The 14,726-nt window shown below is 53.3% G+C and overlaps 3 protein-coding genes across 17 annotated transcripts in view; 2 read left to right on the forward strand and 1 right to left on the reverse strand.

Moving 5' to 3' along the window:
• camta1a (calmodulin binding transcription activator 1a) overlaps positions 1-3,326 on the forward strand; it is an 86,342-nt gene extending 83,016 nt beyond the window's left edge. For 11 of the 12 annotated variants that reach the window (XM_049752495.2, XM_049752483.2, XM_049752487.2 and 8 more), the window contains one exon: positions 121-3,326. In XM_049752495.2, the coding sequence (XP_049608452.1) occupies positions 121-187 (67 nt within the window). In that variant the 3' untranslated portion in view covers positions 188-3,326. The remainder of the gene's footprint in view (positions 1-120) is intronic. The other variant, XM_049752485.2, reaches the window with a different exon arrangement.
• Positions 3,327-5,281: 1,955 nt separating this feature from the next.
• On the forward strand, positions 5,282-14,101 carry LOC125987923 (mitogen-activated protein kinase kinase kinase kinase 4). Of its 4 annotated transcripts, XM_049752540.2 has the most exons (13): positions 5,286-5,748; positions 5,839-5,983; positions 6,190-6,287; positions 7,229-7,291; positions 8,013-8,142; positions 8,218-8,323; positions 9,013-9,085; positions 10,155-11,249; positions 11,565-11,686; positions 11,988-12,059; positions 12,150-12,328; positions 12,399-12,493; positions 12,566-14,101. In XM_049752540.2, the coding sequence occupies exons 3-13, from the start codon at positions 6,239-6,241 to the stop codon at positions 12,685-12,687; spliced, it is 2,106 nt and encodes a 701-aa protein (XP_049608497.1). In that variant the 5' UTR covers positions 5,286-5,748; positions 5,839-5,983; positions 6,190-6,238; the 3' UTR covers positions 12,688-14,101. The 4 variants fall into 4 exon arrangements, with proteins under 4 accessions (XP_049608495.1, XP_049608497.1, XP_049608496.1 ...); XM_049752538.2 differs by having other exon boundaries at positions 5,282-5,748; positions 12,399-14,101; XM_049752539.2 differs by lacking the exon at positions 5,286-5,748 and having other exon boundaries at positions 5,755-5,983; positions 12,399-14,101.
• Positions 13,559-14,726, reverse strand: part of LOC125987953 (tumor necrosis factor receptor superfamily member 9) — a 3,304-nt gene continuing 2,136 nt past the window's right edge. The window contains exon 7 of the mRNA XM_049752622.2: positions 13,559-14,524. Within this exon, the coding sequence (XP_049608579.1) occupies positions 14,409-14,524 (116 nt within the window). The 3' untranslated portion in view covers positions 13,559-14,408. The remainder of the gene's footprint in view (positions 14,525-14,726) is intronic.

Below are 14,726 nucleotides of genomic sequence, written 5' to 3' on the forward strand. Positions count from 1 at the left end.
TGATGACGAACGCTTCCTTTCGCAACGCTGCCGCCATCGACGTCAACTTCCAACGTTCACGGCTTCTCTCTCTCTCTCTCTCTCTCTCTCCCCCTCGCTTTCTGTTTGTCTGTGTCGCAGGGTGAAGGAATTGAAAAGGGCCAGAGAACATGAACCCGGTGAGAAGGCGCCCTCCCTCGCAATGTGACCTCACTCTTCCGACGCCTCCTCCCTTTTCTTTGTCTTTTTTTTTCTTTGGACGCATGACATTGAACTGGACGAAATTGTAGCATTAGTGCAAAGTGACTATGGTAACACCATTTTCCCCCACGCACGCACGCACGTGGAGAGTTGCAATTTCTTCAACTTGTTTGGGGGGGGGAGGGGGGCGTCCCATGCTGACGCTTTTCACACCATTGTTTGGGGTTTTTTGCACTTTGAAAGAGAACAACGGACAAACCTGACAAGCTCAGCAAAAATGGAGGAAAATCGAGGTTGCTGCCGAGGCCGCCGCCGCTGCCGCCGCCCCCACCACCACGAGGGAGACCATGCTGGAGGACTTTAGAGTGACTCATTTTTGTTTGTTCCCAGGACATTTGGCGAATGTCGTCAAAGGAGGGAGCAAGTAGTTGCCTTTTGTTACTTGATGACGTGAATTTGTTCCACGCTATTTGTTTGTCCCTCCGTGTCGAATGTTTGCCCTGGGTCCGCGTGGTAGAATCCTATCCAAGAAAAAGAAGAAAGGGGGGAATGCATGACATTGGGCTAAGTGAGGCCTTTGCTTGTGTATTTTATGGTAGCAGGCTAAGCCTTTCTTGACTTTAGCTGCTCTTTCGTTTTGTTTTGTTGATGTCGTCGTCGTTGTCGTCGTCGGAGTCGGCTGGCGGTCAGGTTTGGCTTGTTTTTCAATGAACTTCCGAGCCAGCCTGCTTTTGGAAGGGAAGATCACGCACATTGCCTTGACATCTTGGAGATTCTTTCTAAGATTGTCCCAAAATAGGGGATCGACAAATCCATATTTTTGAGAACTGAGCATGAACTGAATGAACATTTCTGTATATAAAGAAGGCCGCAAGTATGTACGAATAAACACACACACACACACACACACACTTACCCAAAGGGGATTGTATTTTAGAAATATATTATTTTATTCATTGAAGAAAAAAAAAGGGCCAAAAAGAAGTATGAGACAAAAAGAAATATTTGTATAGTTTTCTTTGAATGCCTACGAAGTACAGCTGTATTGTTTGTAAATAGTGTACAGTACAGAAAAGGACTTTGGTGCATGTAAAGTATGACAAGGCAAGCGAGTGCGGTGCGCTTGGGACAAAGCAGTAGTGGCCACCACGCTCTCCAAAGGAAATCAATTCTTTTTCATTCTTCTAAACAAAGGAAACCTTTTGCTAAAGCATGCCATATGAAAGTCTAAGCGAGCGCCAGCCAGAAAAAGTCGCCGAAAAGCAGCCCGGTGTCTTTGTTTGTTTGTTTGTTTGCTTCCTCCTCCTGACATTCAATCAGCAAGAGGCAAAGCGGCCGCATGGCCAAGGCGGACGGACGGACGGGCGGCTGGCTGCTTCTTGCTCCGGAGTCAGTCGTGACGTCACGCCAGCTGCAACGTGAACCTCGGCTGAGCTGGAGCTGTCCGCCGGCCGGCCGTCCGTCCGGCCCGCCGCTCTTTGCCAAGGTGCTGTTTTGAGTTCAGACACAGTCGGGGCGAGATTAGCAAGCCACGCTGAAATTCTTGCAGAGCAGCCTTTCTTTGTCTCAGTGGCTTGATTCCCATCCTGCTTGCTTATTCAACAATACTTTGGCCAAATTTCCTTGCCAATTGTTCTGTCGCAGACAGATGATGTTGAAAGTGCCTCTTGGCAAAAGTGCTTCCTTTTTGTCCATTTGAGTTGCGGACACTTCAACGTGGTTCCTCTCCGCTGGCTTCCAATGGGAAAGGAAGGCATTGTCCAACCGCCATTCAATGGAGCCTGCCTGACCGACCACATGTAGCATCTCTCTTCTCTTCCCTTCCTGCCTTCTGGCCGTTTTTCCTTCCTTTCTTCCTGCCTTCTGGCTGTCTTCCTTCCTTCCTTCCTTCCTTCCTTCCTTCCTTCCTTCCTTCCTTCCTTCCTTCCTTCCTTCCTTCCTTCCTTCCTTCCTTCCTTCCTTCCTTCCTTCCTCCCTCCCTTCCTCCCTTCCCTCCTTCCTCCCTTCCTTCTTTGGAAACGCCACTACTGATGTTTGTTGCAAAGCACCCCCCCCCCCCCCAGAGGTGTGCGGGCGGAATAGCCAATGCAAAGTGGCTCAAAGGGGCGAGGGGGGTTGTTAGGCTTGCATGGGTCAAGTAGTTAAGTGGGTGATAAAAGTGCACCTGATGCATGCTTTCTTTCCTTGAATCAGTCGTATGCAACCGGCGTGGCTTTGAGGGCTGGCGCTCAAGAAGCCGGCGTGTGTTTTGGCGGCAAAGCGCCGGGGGCCATTTTTCAGCCTGCTGGAAATGAGCCTTTTTGCTTGTGAAACAATACAGAAGGCGACATGTCCAAGATGGTCCTGTGTTTTAGGCGGGCGGGGTGTCAAAATAGGGCAGAGGAAAACAGAGGACAAACGTATTCTTTCTTGTTGACGTCCAATGGACAGACGAGCGAGCGAGAAGCTCAACTGTGTTTGGACGGCCGGCGAGACACTTGACAATGTGCTTTTCCTCTTGCTTGTTGTTTTGGCCCCGTCCTGCCCCCGGCGGACAACGGGTAGTCAGTCTGGCGACGTCTTGCGCTCGTCAGCGCACAGCAATAAAAAGGCCTCGGTTGCGGCGCGGGCGCACTTATGCAAGACGAGCGTTTGATAGTTTCGGGAGAGAAACCAGATGGCGCCCAACTGCACGTTTTCAACAATACGTAATTCCCCCAAAAAAGGCCCAAATTTGATAGGAAGCTCGGGCTCCTCCACACTTTGCATGTGATCCACTCGTGTTAGATCCGCTTTCCTCTCCTCTTGAGCTGCTGCTCTTTCTCTGTCTTCCCCTGTTCTGTGACTTTTTTCTTGCTTTCTGATGTTCCAGCTCCCTTTCCTTCTTCTCCTGGTGTGTTTTTGCTTTCTTCTCACCCCCTGACCTGACCCGATCCAAGCCAACCCAAGCCTACCTCTTCCCCTTCTCTTTCTAGCTTTTATTTTTGTAACTGTGCATGTACACGCGTCACTGACTCGATGGATATGTTTAAAAAAAAAAAAAGATTTCCGATGCTGAAGCCATGCAAAACATTTTGAAATGCCCTTAAATACGGAAGATGTTTTCTGAATGCTTTCTATTCTTTCTGCTGTAAAATAATAAAAAAATTGAGAAAAAAAAAAAAAAAGCATCGGAACCCTGTGTTAAACTGGTGCTTGTCTTTTGAAGCAAGCAAGCAAGCCAGCCAGCCAGCCAGCCAGCCAGCCAGCCAGCCAGCCAGCCAGCCAGCCAGCCAGCCAGGCAGCCAGCCAGGCAGCCAGCCAGGCAGCCAGCCAGGCAGCCAGCCAGGCAGCCAGCCAGGCAGACAGCCAGGCAGGCAGCCAGGCAGCCAGGCAGACAGCCAGGCAGGCAGCCAGGCAGGCAGCCAGGCAGGCAGGCATGCAGCCAGGCAGGCAAGCAGCCAGGCAGCCAGCCGGCCGGCCGGCCGGCCAGCCGGCCGGCCAGCCAGCCGGCCAGCCAGCCAGCCGGCCAGCCAGCCAGCCAGCCAGCCAGCCAGCCTTGTGTTCTGTCCAAAACAAAGAGTGGTTCTAGTTTATCTTACCTTAGCTTAGCTTAGCGTGGCTTAGCTTAGTTTAACTTGTTTATCTCAGTTTAGCCATGGTGGGATACCTGCACAAACATTCTCTCCTGCTTTCCTCGTCGCTGTCTGGACGGACCTGAACTTTGAAGTTGCGCTTTTGAGGCTGGAGTCCGAAGCAGGCTCACCTCTCTTTTTTGGGAAGAAGGCCCGCACTCTGGACAAGTTGGATGCACCTCTGGTAAGATGTTACACGCTGCACACGCAATTTGTGCTCACGCTTGTCCCAATCATTTGGAGCCATTTGAAGCGCTGCCCGTGATGCATCTTCAGCTAGTGAAGGTGGCAAATTGCCTTTTTCCCCAACAACGTTGAATCTTTGGATGAAGACTTCAGTACTGCCTGCCCTCACACATGTACGCCCTTTGTATTTGCTTTGAGTGAAGGAAGATTGACAGTCCAAGAATGAGTACGTTTCCTTTGGCCAACTCTGTCCGTCCGTCCGTCCGTCCTTCCAAACCTCCACCTTCTTTCCTATGAAAAAAATGCGTCCGACATTTGCAGTCAAACAGTTTCGCTACCGGAGACAGCTCACTACTTCAGCGTGAGCAATATGCCACGACACTTTCATTTCACGTGCATTATAACATGCGCAACGACTCAAAGACGTGCATCATATCGATGGAAATGAAGACGCTGACCTACCTGTCTGCTGCTGCTGGTGCTGCTGCTGCTGCTGCTGCTGCTGCTGTGCCTACTTGGAAAATAGAACCCGGTGCAATTCCAGATGCAAGGTAACTCACCTGTCCGGTCATTCCAATCTTGCACCAGTGTACTCGGCTTTGCATTCTCTAATCTACATATTTACACTAGCGTCCGTTCATAGTTCGGGGTCACCCAGACAATTCCACTAAAAGTAACATGTTTTTTTTCCTAATCATCCATTAGCCTTCTAACACAATGAGCAAACACAATGGAGCACACTGGAGGGGTGGTGCTGGAAATAGGCCTTTATGCAGATATTGCATTCGAAACGGACGCTCGCAGCGATCATTTAGCACATTCCTGGGTATCCTCATTGAAAAACATGATTTTAAAAATGAGGTGATTTTCTAAGTAACTGTAGCGCTACCCTACCTTCTGTTTCACACCGCATTCCTCCAACAGAACAGCGCTCCCGATTTGGTTGTCTACTTGTTGTACGATGACGCTACTACATCAATGTGTTCTAGCATCAACCAGCAGGGGGCGACATTAGGTGTCGAAATTCTGCGTATCATTTTGAACAAAGCGGGTCTCGAACCCGTGGCTCCTGAACACCAGCCGGGCCCAAGAACTCTCTCTCATTCTGTGCTCGGTGTCTCCTTTGACAGTCTAAAGGCTGCAGTCAAACGCCACCATGGCTAAGATATTCAATTCATTCAAGTAAAAGAAGCAAGGGAGTTAGACAGTAGAAGTCCTACAAATTGGTGCGGGCGGAATGTGAATGCCGCCACGCCCCACTGTGTGGTATGATTGACCCTGAACCGTGCTCGCGCGGCCAACGCCATCAGCTTTTTTAATCAGCTGTATTTTCCTCATCATTAAAGAGTGTTGGCGGACTGTGTATGTATGTTTGCAAATGGAGCTCGGCAATAGATTAGATTTTCTGCCGTGCATTTTAAGCCTCGGGGGGTCTTAGTGGGCCGGCTGGACCAAAGACTCGATAGTGTTTGGAGGCGTCTGTCTGTAACTTGTTGAAACAAATGCCGCATTCAAAGACAGTGGACATTTTCCAAAGCAGACTCGTCGCTACCAGAAAACTGAAGCGTCGAACAAATTAACGTTGTTGCTGTTGTTTTTTTGTTTGTTTGTTTGTTTGTTTGTTTGCAAGCAGTGGACATTGATTATTGACGAAATCAAGGCCAGATCTATTTTTGAGTGAAAGTAGCGAATACACTCGATTTGTCACAAGGGCTGAATCCTGACTTCCCGGAAACACGCGAACGCAGCAGCCGATATCCTCACACTGGACTCACCGCACCGCACCGCAGTGAGTCCACCTCGGCTTCAAGTTTTATTTGGACGGACGGCAACTGTTAGGTTCATTTAACGACGAACGATTTGTACCGTTGATCTGCAGGACACGCGAGGAAGGAAGGACGACGAAAGTTGTCGCTGGGCTGGGCTGGGCTGGGCTGCTGGTTGGCAACGTCGGCGGCTACGGCTACTTGTTGAAAAGTCACTGCTGCGACAGGGGGAAGAAGAAGAAGAAGAAAAAAAAGAAGGTGCTCCGTTTCAAACGGTCTCGTACTCAGACACAAATGTGTTTTGCGAATTGAAGCTACTGGAAGTGTGTCACTTGGGAGGAACCAGTTGACCACTTTTAGTCGTTGAAAGCAAAGGCCGTCATCGATGTTGTTGTTGTTGGGGTGGTGGTGGTGGTGGCGGTGGCGGTGACGGTGACGGTGACTCTCCAATGTTGCCTTGTTAGGAAGCACCTAGCTCGATGCAGTGATGACCCCCGTGATGATGGCCCAGTGATGGCAGAGCTCCAGATCGACCAGTCCAACCTCCCCCGTGTGCAGGAAGGTGAGCGATCAAAAGACACGCTGATCACTCTGATTCAGATCTCCTTGTTTTAGAAGCAAAACGAAACACTGGTGTTCGGGTGAGTTTGTCTTTTTGTAGCATGACTGCTTTTCTCTCACTGTATGGGCACATGCAAGTCAGGAGGAGAAGGTGTCTGGATGAGCCACATTGTCAAAGTCCAATTTGTGGCTTTTGGCCCGCTCGCTCTCAGGCGCGCGCTCACGACGGCCTCGCGTGTCCTTGGTATAGGACCCCCGACACAAAGGAGCCAGTGTGCAGCGTCAATGGGCAGAGCCGCTCCAGCGTGGCGGTGGCTGGAAACCGATTGGCGCTCTGCGAATGGCACGTCTTAGGACCAAGACTTGATACTGCTCGCTCGCTCGCTCGCTCGGGGGTGTCCCGCCTTTGTACTTTGCCAAAAGTAAAGCAAGCAAGAGCAAGAAAAGGCTTTGTGGCTCGGATGGCGGCAAGTGCGCGCTTTTCCCGATTGCACTCGAATGCCTCCAAACCTGTTGGGCGCACGCTCCGCTTGCGAGTTTGGAAAAACAAGTTCACCGGCAATTCTGCCGCACCCTGGCAGCGTTCGCACCTTGGCCGCCACCACCTTTGGCGGCTCGCTCGTCTCGGCCGCGCCGCGAGCGCAGACGGCTGCTCGGAGATCCGCTCTCAAAGTCCGCTTCGGAACGGCAACCTTCGTTGAGGGCTCGTTTGCGGTGGCAGACTTTGGTCCGCGTCTCGGCTTTGAGGAATCGGAGCGTGGCTGGCCTCCGCTTGAACTCGGGGCAGCCTCGGGGGCTCCTCTCGCTTCACGGTCCCACTCTGGCCCGAGCGGCTCTGCAAATGCGCTTCTACGTGGCTTTGACGTAGGAATGGCTTTCTCCCTAGGAAATTCTGAGTTGTTGTTGTTGTGGTTTTGAACTTGCACTTTGCTGTTGTTTCAGTGTGCCAAAGTTTTGCTGTGTTGGAAGATGGTGTGTTGGCACACAATCTCCAGGAGCAGGAAAGTAAGTACCAGTCCCACACTGTGTGTGTGTGTGTGTGTGTGTGTGTGTGTGTGTGTGTTTATGTGTGTTTTGTTAGCCTTTCGCTCATCTTAAAACAAGATAATGACCTCCTCGAGCTACAAACACGTTTTAGGACAGTGCCTTGAGATACGAGCAATACAACGTGTGTGCGTGCGTGCGTGCGTGCGTGCGTGCGTGCGTGCGTGCGTGCGTGCGTCTTTTTGGGTTTACGAGCTGTCGTTTGTCAAGTTGGCATTGCGTTTGCTTTGGATTCCCAGCCAAAAAAGGAGCTACAAGCACGGTTTGTATGTTGACGTTGCTTGACGTTGTGCATTTCAAACAAGTGCATAAGCAAAGCCTGCCTGGGTAGGCCACAGCGGCAGATTTGAAACTTCCAAACTGAGTGCAAAAAAAATCACGCTTTTACACATATGCCAAGTGCTGCTCTGGCACCCGAGACGGACGGGTCCGACGACCGCAGCGCCCGTGGCGACGGGATTATCTGCCAAGATGAGAATCCGTTCAAATGAAGGCAGCGAGCGTCACTGCATACAAATAAACTTGACTCGACCGGTTGGGTGGGTCCCGGAACAAATTGAACTTTTCTTTCCGCTGTCAAGCGATTCTGATTGACGGGCATCAGACAGATCACGCTACGGCAAAGAGCCTTGTTTTGTAGACGCTGGAGAAGCAAACGTGCGCCACTCTGCGTTTGCTTTAGTCGAGCAGTACTACTGCAGCAACGTTCAGAAGAACCAGCTGGTGCAGAACGACATCCGTGTGGCCAAGCGGCTCCAGGATGAAGAGGAGCGGCGGTGCAGAGCCCTGCTGTGGCAAGAGTCCAGACAGCTGTAGGTGGAGCCTCATTCCTGCGCCGCCGCCTCGCTCTCTGATGCAAATGTCCACCTCCTGCGACTGTGCTGCAGGGAGGAGGAGGAGGAGGACGACGACGACTATGAGTCCGCTCGCCTCATCCTGGAGGAGGTCCGGAGGCGGGCCCAAGAGGTCCGGAGGCGGGAGCGGGACGACCAGGTGAGCAGGACTGCAAATGTGCTCAAACGTTGTTAGCAAAGCTCCGCTTTTGACAAACTCTCCTATGCTTTGGAGCCCGTCTCGCTTTGCGCCAGTCAAACAATGGCACCGATGCGTTTGCTTGAAAGCCCCTCTAGCTAGCCATGGGTGAATAGAGCCAGCGCCAGAGCCAGAGCCAGAGCGAGCGCCACAGGGCCAGCTCTCACTCACCTCCATACTACATTTGTGTTGGCTGCATGCAACCCCAAGCTTAGCCCAATCAAATTTCTGCGCTTGGATAAAAGCCCATTGTACTTGTGAGCTGACCCGCTTGGCTGTCAGTGTAACTGGCAACGTTGTCAAAGGCACACATTTGCACTGCCAAATGGCAAATGTTAGCTCGCTCGCTCGCTCGTGCATCCAGCAATTTGTTGAGGTTATTTGCTTCGGGTGTTTCATCGAAGGAAGACCTCCAGGGCCTAAATAAACACACGGCATCATGACTTGTTCAGTCTTGGGTTGCTGTGGTGAGGAGGTCACCAGCGCCAAGCAGCAAGCGCTAAGCAGTCAGCTAGCCAACCAGCATGTGCTACGTTGCTGCCACCTGCTGGCCGTCAAAGGCATTCTCAATTCAAGTTTTACAATCAGCTGTCGTTCCGGTCCGTCTGTCCGTCATACAAATCAATATTTGCATGTGTGTCTGTCTGAAGGAAATGGCCAAACAGATGCAGGAGGAAGAAGAGCTGATGATGAGGAGAGCCAGGGAGGAGGAGCGCCACCGAGGTAGGCGTTACATGCTGACGTCACTAAAGTGGCTATTTTTTTATTTATTTGATTGATTTATTTGTTTGTTTGCCTGCTTGTTGGGAGCGGCAGGCAGGCAGACAGGCAGGCACCCAGGCAGGCAGCCACGCAGGGAGGCAGGCAGCCACGCAGGCAGGCAGCCACGCAGGCAGCCACGCAGGCAGCCACGCAGGCAGGCAGCCACGCAGGCAGGCAGGCAGGCAGCCACGCAGGCAGGCAGGCAGCCACGCAGGCAGGCAGGCAGCCACGCAGGCAGGCAGGCAGCCACGCAGGCAGGCAGCCACGCAGGCAGGCAGCCACGCAGGCAGGCAGCCACGCAGGCAGGCAGATGTGCTGCTCTTTGCGTTTCTAAAGGTGTTTGCTGGCAAGGCAGCTTGATTTCTCCAGGCACGTTTTGTACACGAGGCGCTTACGAGATGAATTTGGCTCGCTCTGGCCAACCGATGGGAGGACCAAAAGACGCTGACGCTATTTGGGCCCAGCTAGCTTGGTCTGTGACGCGAACGTCATGTCTGAACTGTTCAGAAACAAAAAAAAAAAACCCCAAGCAATTGATTTCCACGGGCTGATTCTGAGGCCCCCCTCGGCCAAACTGGATTTGGACGTGGAAGCTGAAATCCGACAGATCGGCGCCGGAACAGATGATGACGAAAGACTTTGGGAACGCACTTTTTGTGGAACCAATTTTGGAATTGTGGTCGTAAATGTCGGTACGGGTGCAATTGATTGGATTTGTTTGGCGCCACTTGAGAAATGTGCGTAGCCCCAGTTAAGGCCCTCCCTCTCTCCCTCTGGCATCTGAGTCCTTTTTGAGCAAAGAGAGAAATGTGAGAGTAGTTGTATTCAAATGAAGGCTGGCGCAGTTGTCACTGAAGCGACACCTCCACGTTGTGCGTCCGTAATTTGCACGCTGACACGGGCACGCTGACACTCCTATTGAGCTAGCTAGCTAGCATAGCGGCACGCCAGCGTGGTAAAACTGTGGAACCCGCTCACGGCATCCCCTACCCTCCCCGCTTTTGTGTTTGCATGTTTGGCACAAATGAAGGCAGCTTCAGCGGCGCTTGTATGCCGCCGCTACCGAGCCAGCATCAGCATGCACTCAGCGGACGCCGTCCCGCTCAGGCGCTCTACTCACCTACTACCAGCAGGTGGCACTGTTCTAACACTCGCAACCCTCCTGAGCACAGCCGCCCTCAGCCGCCACCTTACTACCCTGGCCGGGCTTTTGCAAGCGAGTCATTGCACGCACACTCGGACGGCTTTGAACAGAGAGCAAATCAAAGACGCGACCCGGCGCCGCCTCTCCATCGCCGATTGTCACTTCGTCTACCCGGGGAGAGACACGGCCGCTACACACCTGGCAGCGTCGCAGAGGAAGAGTATTACGGCCGTGCCGATGGAGAGGAGCGGCAGCGGGAGGTGGACCGGCGAGTAGAAAATGGGCCGCCGCGGGCCGGCCAGGACGGGGCCTCCGGAGCGGCGGAGGCCGGAGAACGGCGGTGGCGGCGCAGCCAATCCGTCGGGATTCACCACCCCCCGAGACGGGGCAGCGGAGACCCCTCCGGGACGCACGGCTACCGAGACAACGCCGACAAACGCGTGCGCTTTGCCACGGACGGCGGGAGCTCCTGCCGGAGCAGACCCCCGGACGCCGGCGTGCCGCGGCTGTGGGAGATGCTGGGCCACGTCCTCCGAGAGCGAGGCGTTCCCGTCCGCGTGGGAGGGAGCGGGGCGCCGCTGAAAATCAGCCCCCAAAGCCCGGCCGGCCGGCCGCTTGGCCCGAGCCACCCCCCACACGGGACGGCTTTCCTAAGAGCGGCCTCCGCCAGGCACAGTTTCCACGGCGACATCCGGGAAAGGAGGAGCTCGTCCCGCCGGGATGTCGGCGAGCGGGAGCGCAGACTGGACCGCCACTTTTCCCACGTCGGTGGCGGTGGAGCGGGCAACGGCTGGGCGCGCCATGATGGTGGGAGGGGGCTCGCCGACGTGCACCAGGACCCACCGGAGAGGATCGCTGACGGCCGCCGGACCGCCCAAGAAGGTTTCGGTTCAGACGAGGAGGCAGGAGGGCAGAGGGGAGCGCAGCGGAGCTTTCCGAGGGGAACCGGCAGCTGGCTCGGGTGGAGACGCTCGGCACCAGGTACCGTGACAAGGCAGAAGCGGGGGAGGAGCGTCTCCTTTGGCTCTGGCTCTCCTTTCGCCCGCCTCATCTGGGTGTACGAACTTTGGGTCTTGGTGCCGCTTCGGGGTTTCCCAGCTCAACGCCAGCGCTTTCATTTCTTAAGCGTGTCTGTCGCTTTCAATTCCTTCTTCCTCACTTTGCCAGAGGAAACGAAAGCCCGACGTCATCCTCAGGGTGTGATTTCTCCGCCTCCTTTTGCTGGTCTCGGACAGCCGTTCACGGTTTTTGCTTTTCTCTGGAGCCTTATCGTTGCTTAACGTCTGGCCCCGTTAGGAGCGTCGCTGCCCCCGAAGAAGAAACAGACCAGCCTGGACCTGGGGGACCTGCAGCAGGTCCTTCATGATGAGGAGCTGGCCCGCAAGCTACACGAGCAAGAAAACAACTTGTTGGCCAGGGTATGGGACACGCACACACACACACACGACTACTGTTCAAGTGAATTTGGAGAGGGGATTGTCAAGACACGCAATTGGTGAGAGACGATGTAACACTCAGTTGGGGAAAGCGTTAAACGTCTTTGGTGATGATTTTGATGGGGGCGTGGCTAAACGGCAAAGAAAAGAAGCTACAAGCTCTGTTTGATCGGGGGGGGGGGGGGGGGGGGGGGGGGGCTTTTGACGCATTCGGCCATCTTTTGGCAAGGTTGTCGACGACGCGCTTCTGTTCAACTCGATTTGATCCGTTGTCTTTGGTCAGACCTCCCGACGGCCGTCACGTGGTCGCTACCCCGAGGGGGACTTCCGGGTCGCACAGGTGGCTCAGGATGAGGTAGGACCACGCCACGCCACGCCACGCGGTATTCTTGCGTTGCTCCTTGCTTGAGCGACAGTAACCTCGCTCGCCACCGTTTGCTTCTAGGAAATCGCTCACTACATGCAGAAGCAAGAGATGGAGTCAAACCGCACGTCACGGCCGTTGGAAGAACCGACGTCGTGGGGGGAGCACCGTCACCACCGGCCAGACAGACAGGTGGAATCGGAGGGGCTCCCCTCCCACGTGGAGGACCGCTCTCTGGCCAGCCCCGTCTCAACGCTGGGGTAAGCGGTCCCGCCTCTGTTTGGACCGCGTCTCACCCGCTGACCTGCTCGCGTGGCCTTTCCAATGCAGACAATCGCCGCCGATCCAGAACATTGCGGAGGAACTGGACCCGACCTTCCGGGCCAAGAGGCAAGGGGCGGACATCCTCCAAACGGAGCAGAGCGGTAGCCTCCACCCGCTACGGTCTTCAGAAACAATAGGTGGACAGACACTCACATCCTTTTCCCCCAAAACAGGCGGCGCCTGTCAGTGGCTTCCCGGCCCGCGCCGCTTACTGGAAGAGCCCGCCTTCATCCCGCCCACCAAGCGTCAAAAGGACAAAGCCAAAGAAAAGAAGGAAAAGTGTAAACAACAATGACGCTTGAGCATTATGGGCCCGAGCGAGCGAGCGAGGCACAACTTGTTGCCCATAGATTTGTACCGGAAAGGGTGCGAGCCGATCCATTTTGGATTCTTCCTGAAAGGCAATCTAGTCTCATTCCAAGGTCTCTGCGGAAGCGCGTATCATCGCTGTCGGGTCGTGCCTCGAGACACGAGCGCAAGTCGTTGGGCGGCCACGCTCGTAACTCAAAAACGCGGCCGGCCGGCCGGCCAGCAGCTGGTGTTGACTTGGTGTGAATTTTAAGGGGGGCACTCCGTAAGCTTGTACTTTATGGGAAGGTCCGGTCAAAATATCAGTCATATTCCAAAGAAGCAGCGTAAGTGCCTTGAGGAATCCCACCAGAGTTGGAGGCGGGCGGGTCTTGCCTCCAATTAGCCACAAGTTAGCCAGGCCATTCTTTCTTTTTTTTTTTTGAAGGATCTTTCCCTATTTGCCAAAGTGATGCTTTTTGGAAACTGGGTTAGCTGCCAACGCGAAGCGCTCATAATGCAAGTCAAAAATGGCTTGAATGGCGGCTTGTATCCCGTTTTGGGGCCGCTTTGTTTTTTTTTAGCATACAGCACAAAAATAGTTTTGCCTTTTTTTTTTTTTACATGAAAATGGCATTGTTATTTTTCTATTATTTGTCGCTTGTCTTGAACAGTATTTGTTTGAATACAGCAGCACGTTCATGCACGTCTGGATTTGTGAGATTGTTTCGTGTAAATGGCAGCCTGAGAAGAGATGAAAGGGATTTGCAAGCGTCTCATGGACGGACGGACGGACGGACGGACGGACGGACGGCTGGCTTTGAGTTGCCAACTCATGATGTGTGAAAAAGGCCCAAGCACACTTTGGGACAAGCTCGTCATCATAAATTTGTCACCAACTCGGGACTTTTTATTTCACTTGTGCTACGGGAAGTCAGAAGAAATGCTAATTGTAAGAAAAGTCCCTCGCTGCCCACCGTGGAATGCACTCAAATGTCAGTCAGCAAAATAAGCACAGGATGTCCTCTTTCCTTCCACGTGTGGTTTAGCTGCGGCATGTACTACGTCACCTTGAGTTTCCTTGAAATCGCAACTATCGAGAACAATGTGCGTTCAGCCATGGTCACAAAGGCGGCGCTTGGTGAGAAACCAAAATCCACGCAGTCATCCTGGATGCAATCCCATCACCAGCCCATTTTGGACTTTTGTTCTCTGCGCGCTCGAGCCAGCGAGCGAGTCCCAGCTTGCACGCAACGTCATCGCAAAAGCCCAAGTTCGACACGCGTGCACCAATACGCACAATGAAAGAGTACGCACGCACGCGCGAGAAAGCCCAACTTAATATCTGATGTGCTAAAACAGTGGCGGAGCTGGGATTTTGTTTTTGGAGGGGCCAAAGGGAAAGCAAACCCATTTTTTTTTAACAAAACATTCTTCAGATCATGCAAATGAAGATTCACGATCAGCTCCCTGTCGCGGATGGGTGGAATTATGGGAAAAAACTCAACAAAACAAAATTGGGAAATACCCAAAAGTCAAAGTCAACCCCCACCCCCCCCCCCCCGCCCCCCCGGTCTCGTGGGACACAAAGCGGCAGCTTTTGTCTGCAAGTCTTGCCTGAGTGAAATGTCCTACCCACCCGCAGATCAACAGAAGGTGCACATTCCAAGAAGATGGACCCAACAGGGGCCTTTTTTTTTTTTTTCTTCTTCTTCTTCTTGATTTCCTTCACACCACCAGTTGCTGCCGGGAGTCTTTGGAGGCTGAAGACTGCGAGCTGCTTCCCTGCTCTTCCTGGGCTTCGTGGAAACTGCATTCAAGTGCGATGAGCGTGTTGGGCTCCTCTAGAGAAGGCAAGAGGTGACAACAGGATGGTTAAGTGCAAGCACGTGAGTGTTCACACATTTCTTTACAACCCACTGTTTGTCTTTCATGGTGCCACCCTAAAACTCGACAAAAACCGAATCCAATTTTGCAAAACCTTGTGCGGAATGCAGTCACCAGATGCCAGATGACGTTTCTTTTGACCTGAAGGGAACGAAATCA

The sequence above is a fragment of the Syngnathus scovelli genome, chromosome 2 (assembly GCF_024217435.2).
Source record: "Syngnathus scovelli strain Florida chromosome 2, RoL_Ssco_1.2, whole genome shotgun sequence".
In the NCBI taxonomy this organism is placed as follows: Eukaryota; Metazoa; Chordata; class Actinopteri; order Syngnathiformes; family Syngnathidae; genus Syngnathus; species Syngnathus scovelli.

What these genes read in the sequence shown, in the direction of transcription:
- LOC125987923 (XM_049752538.2), top strand. Translation starts at nt 6,239, where the DNA reads ATGGCAGAGCTCCAGATCGACCAGTCCAACCTCCCCCGTGTGCAGGAA. An exon ending in GGCGGGAGCGGGACGACCAG is followed by an intron (nt 8,324 to 9,012) that starts GTGAGCAGGACT and finishes GTCTGTCTGAAG; the next exon opens with GAAATGGCCAAACAGATGCA. An exon ending in GTGGAGACGCTCGGCACCAG is followed by an intron (nt 11,250 to 11,564) that starts GTACCGTGACAA and finishes TGGCCCCGTTAG; the next exon opens with GAGCGTCGCTGCCCCCGAAG.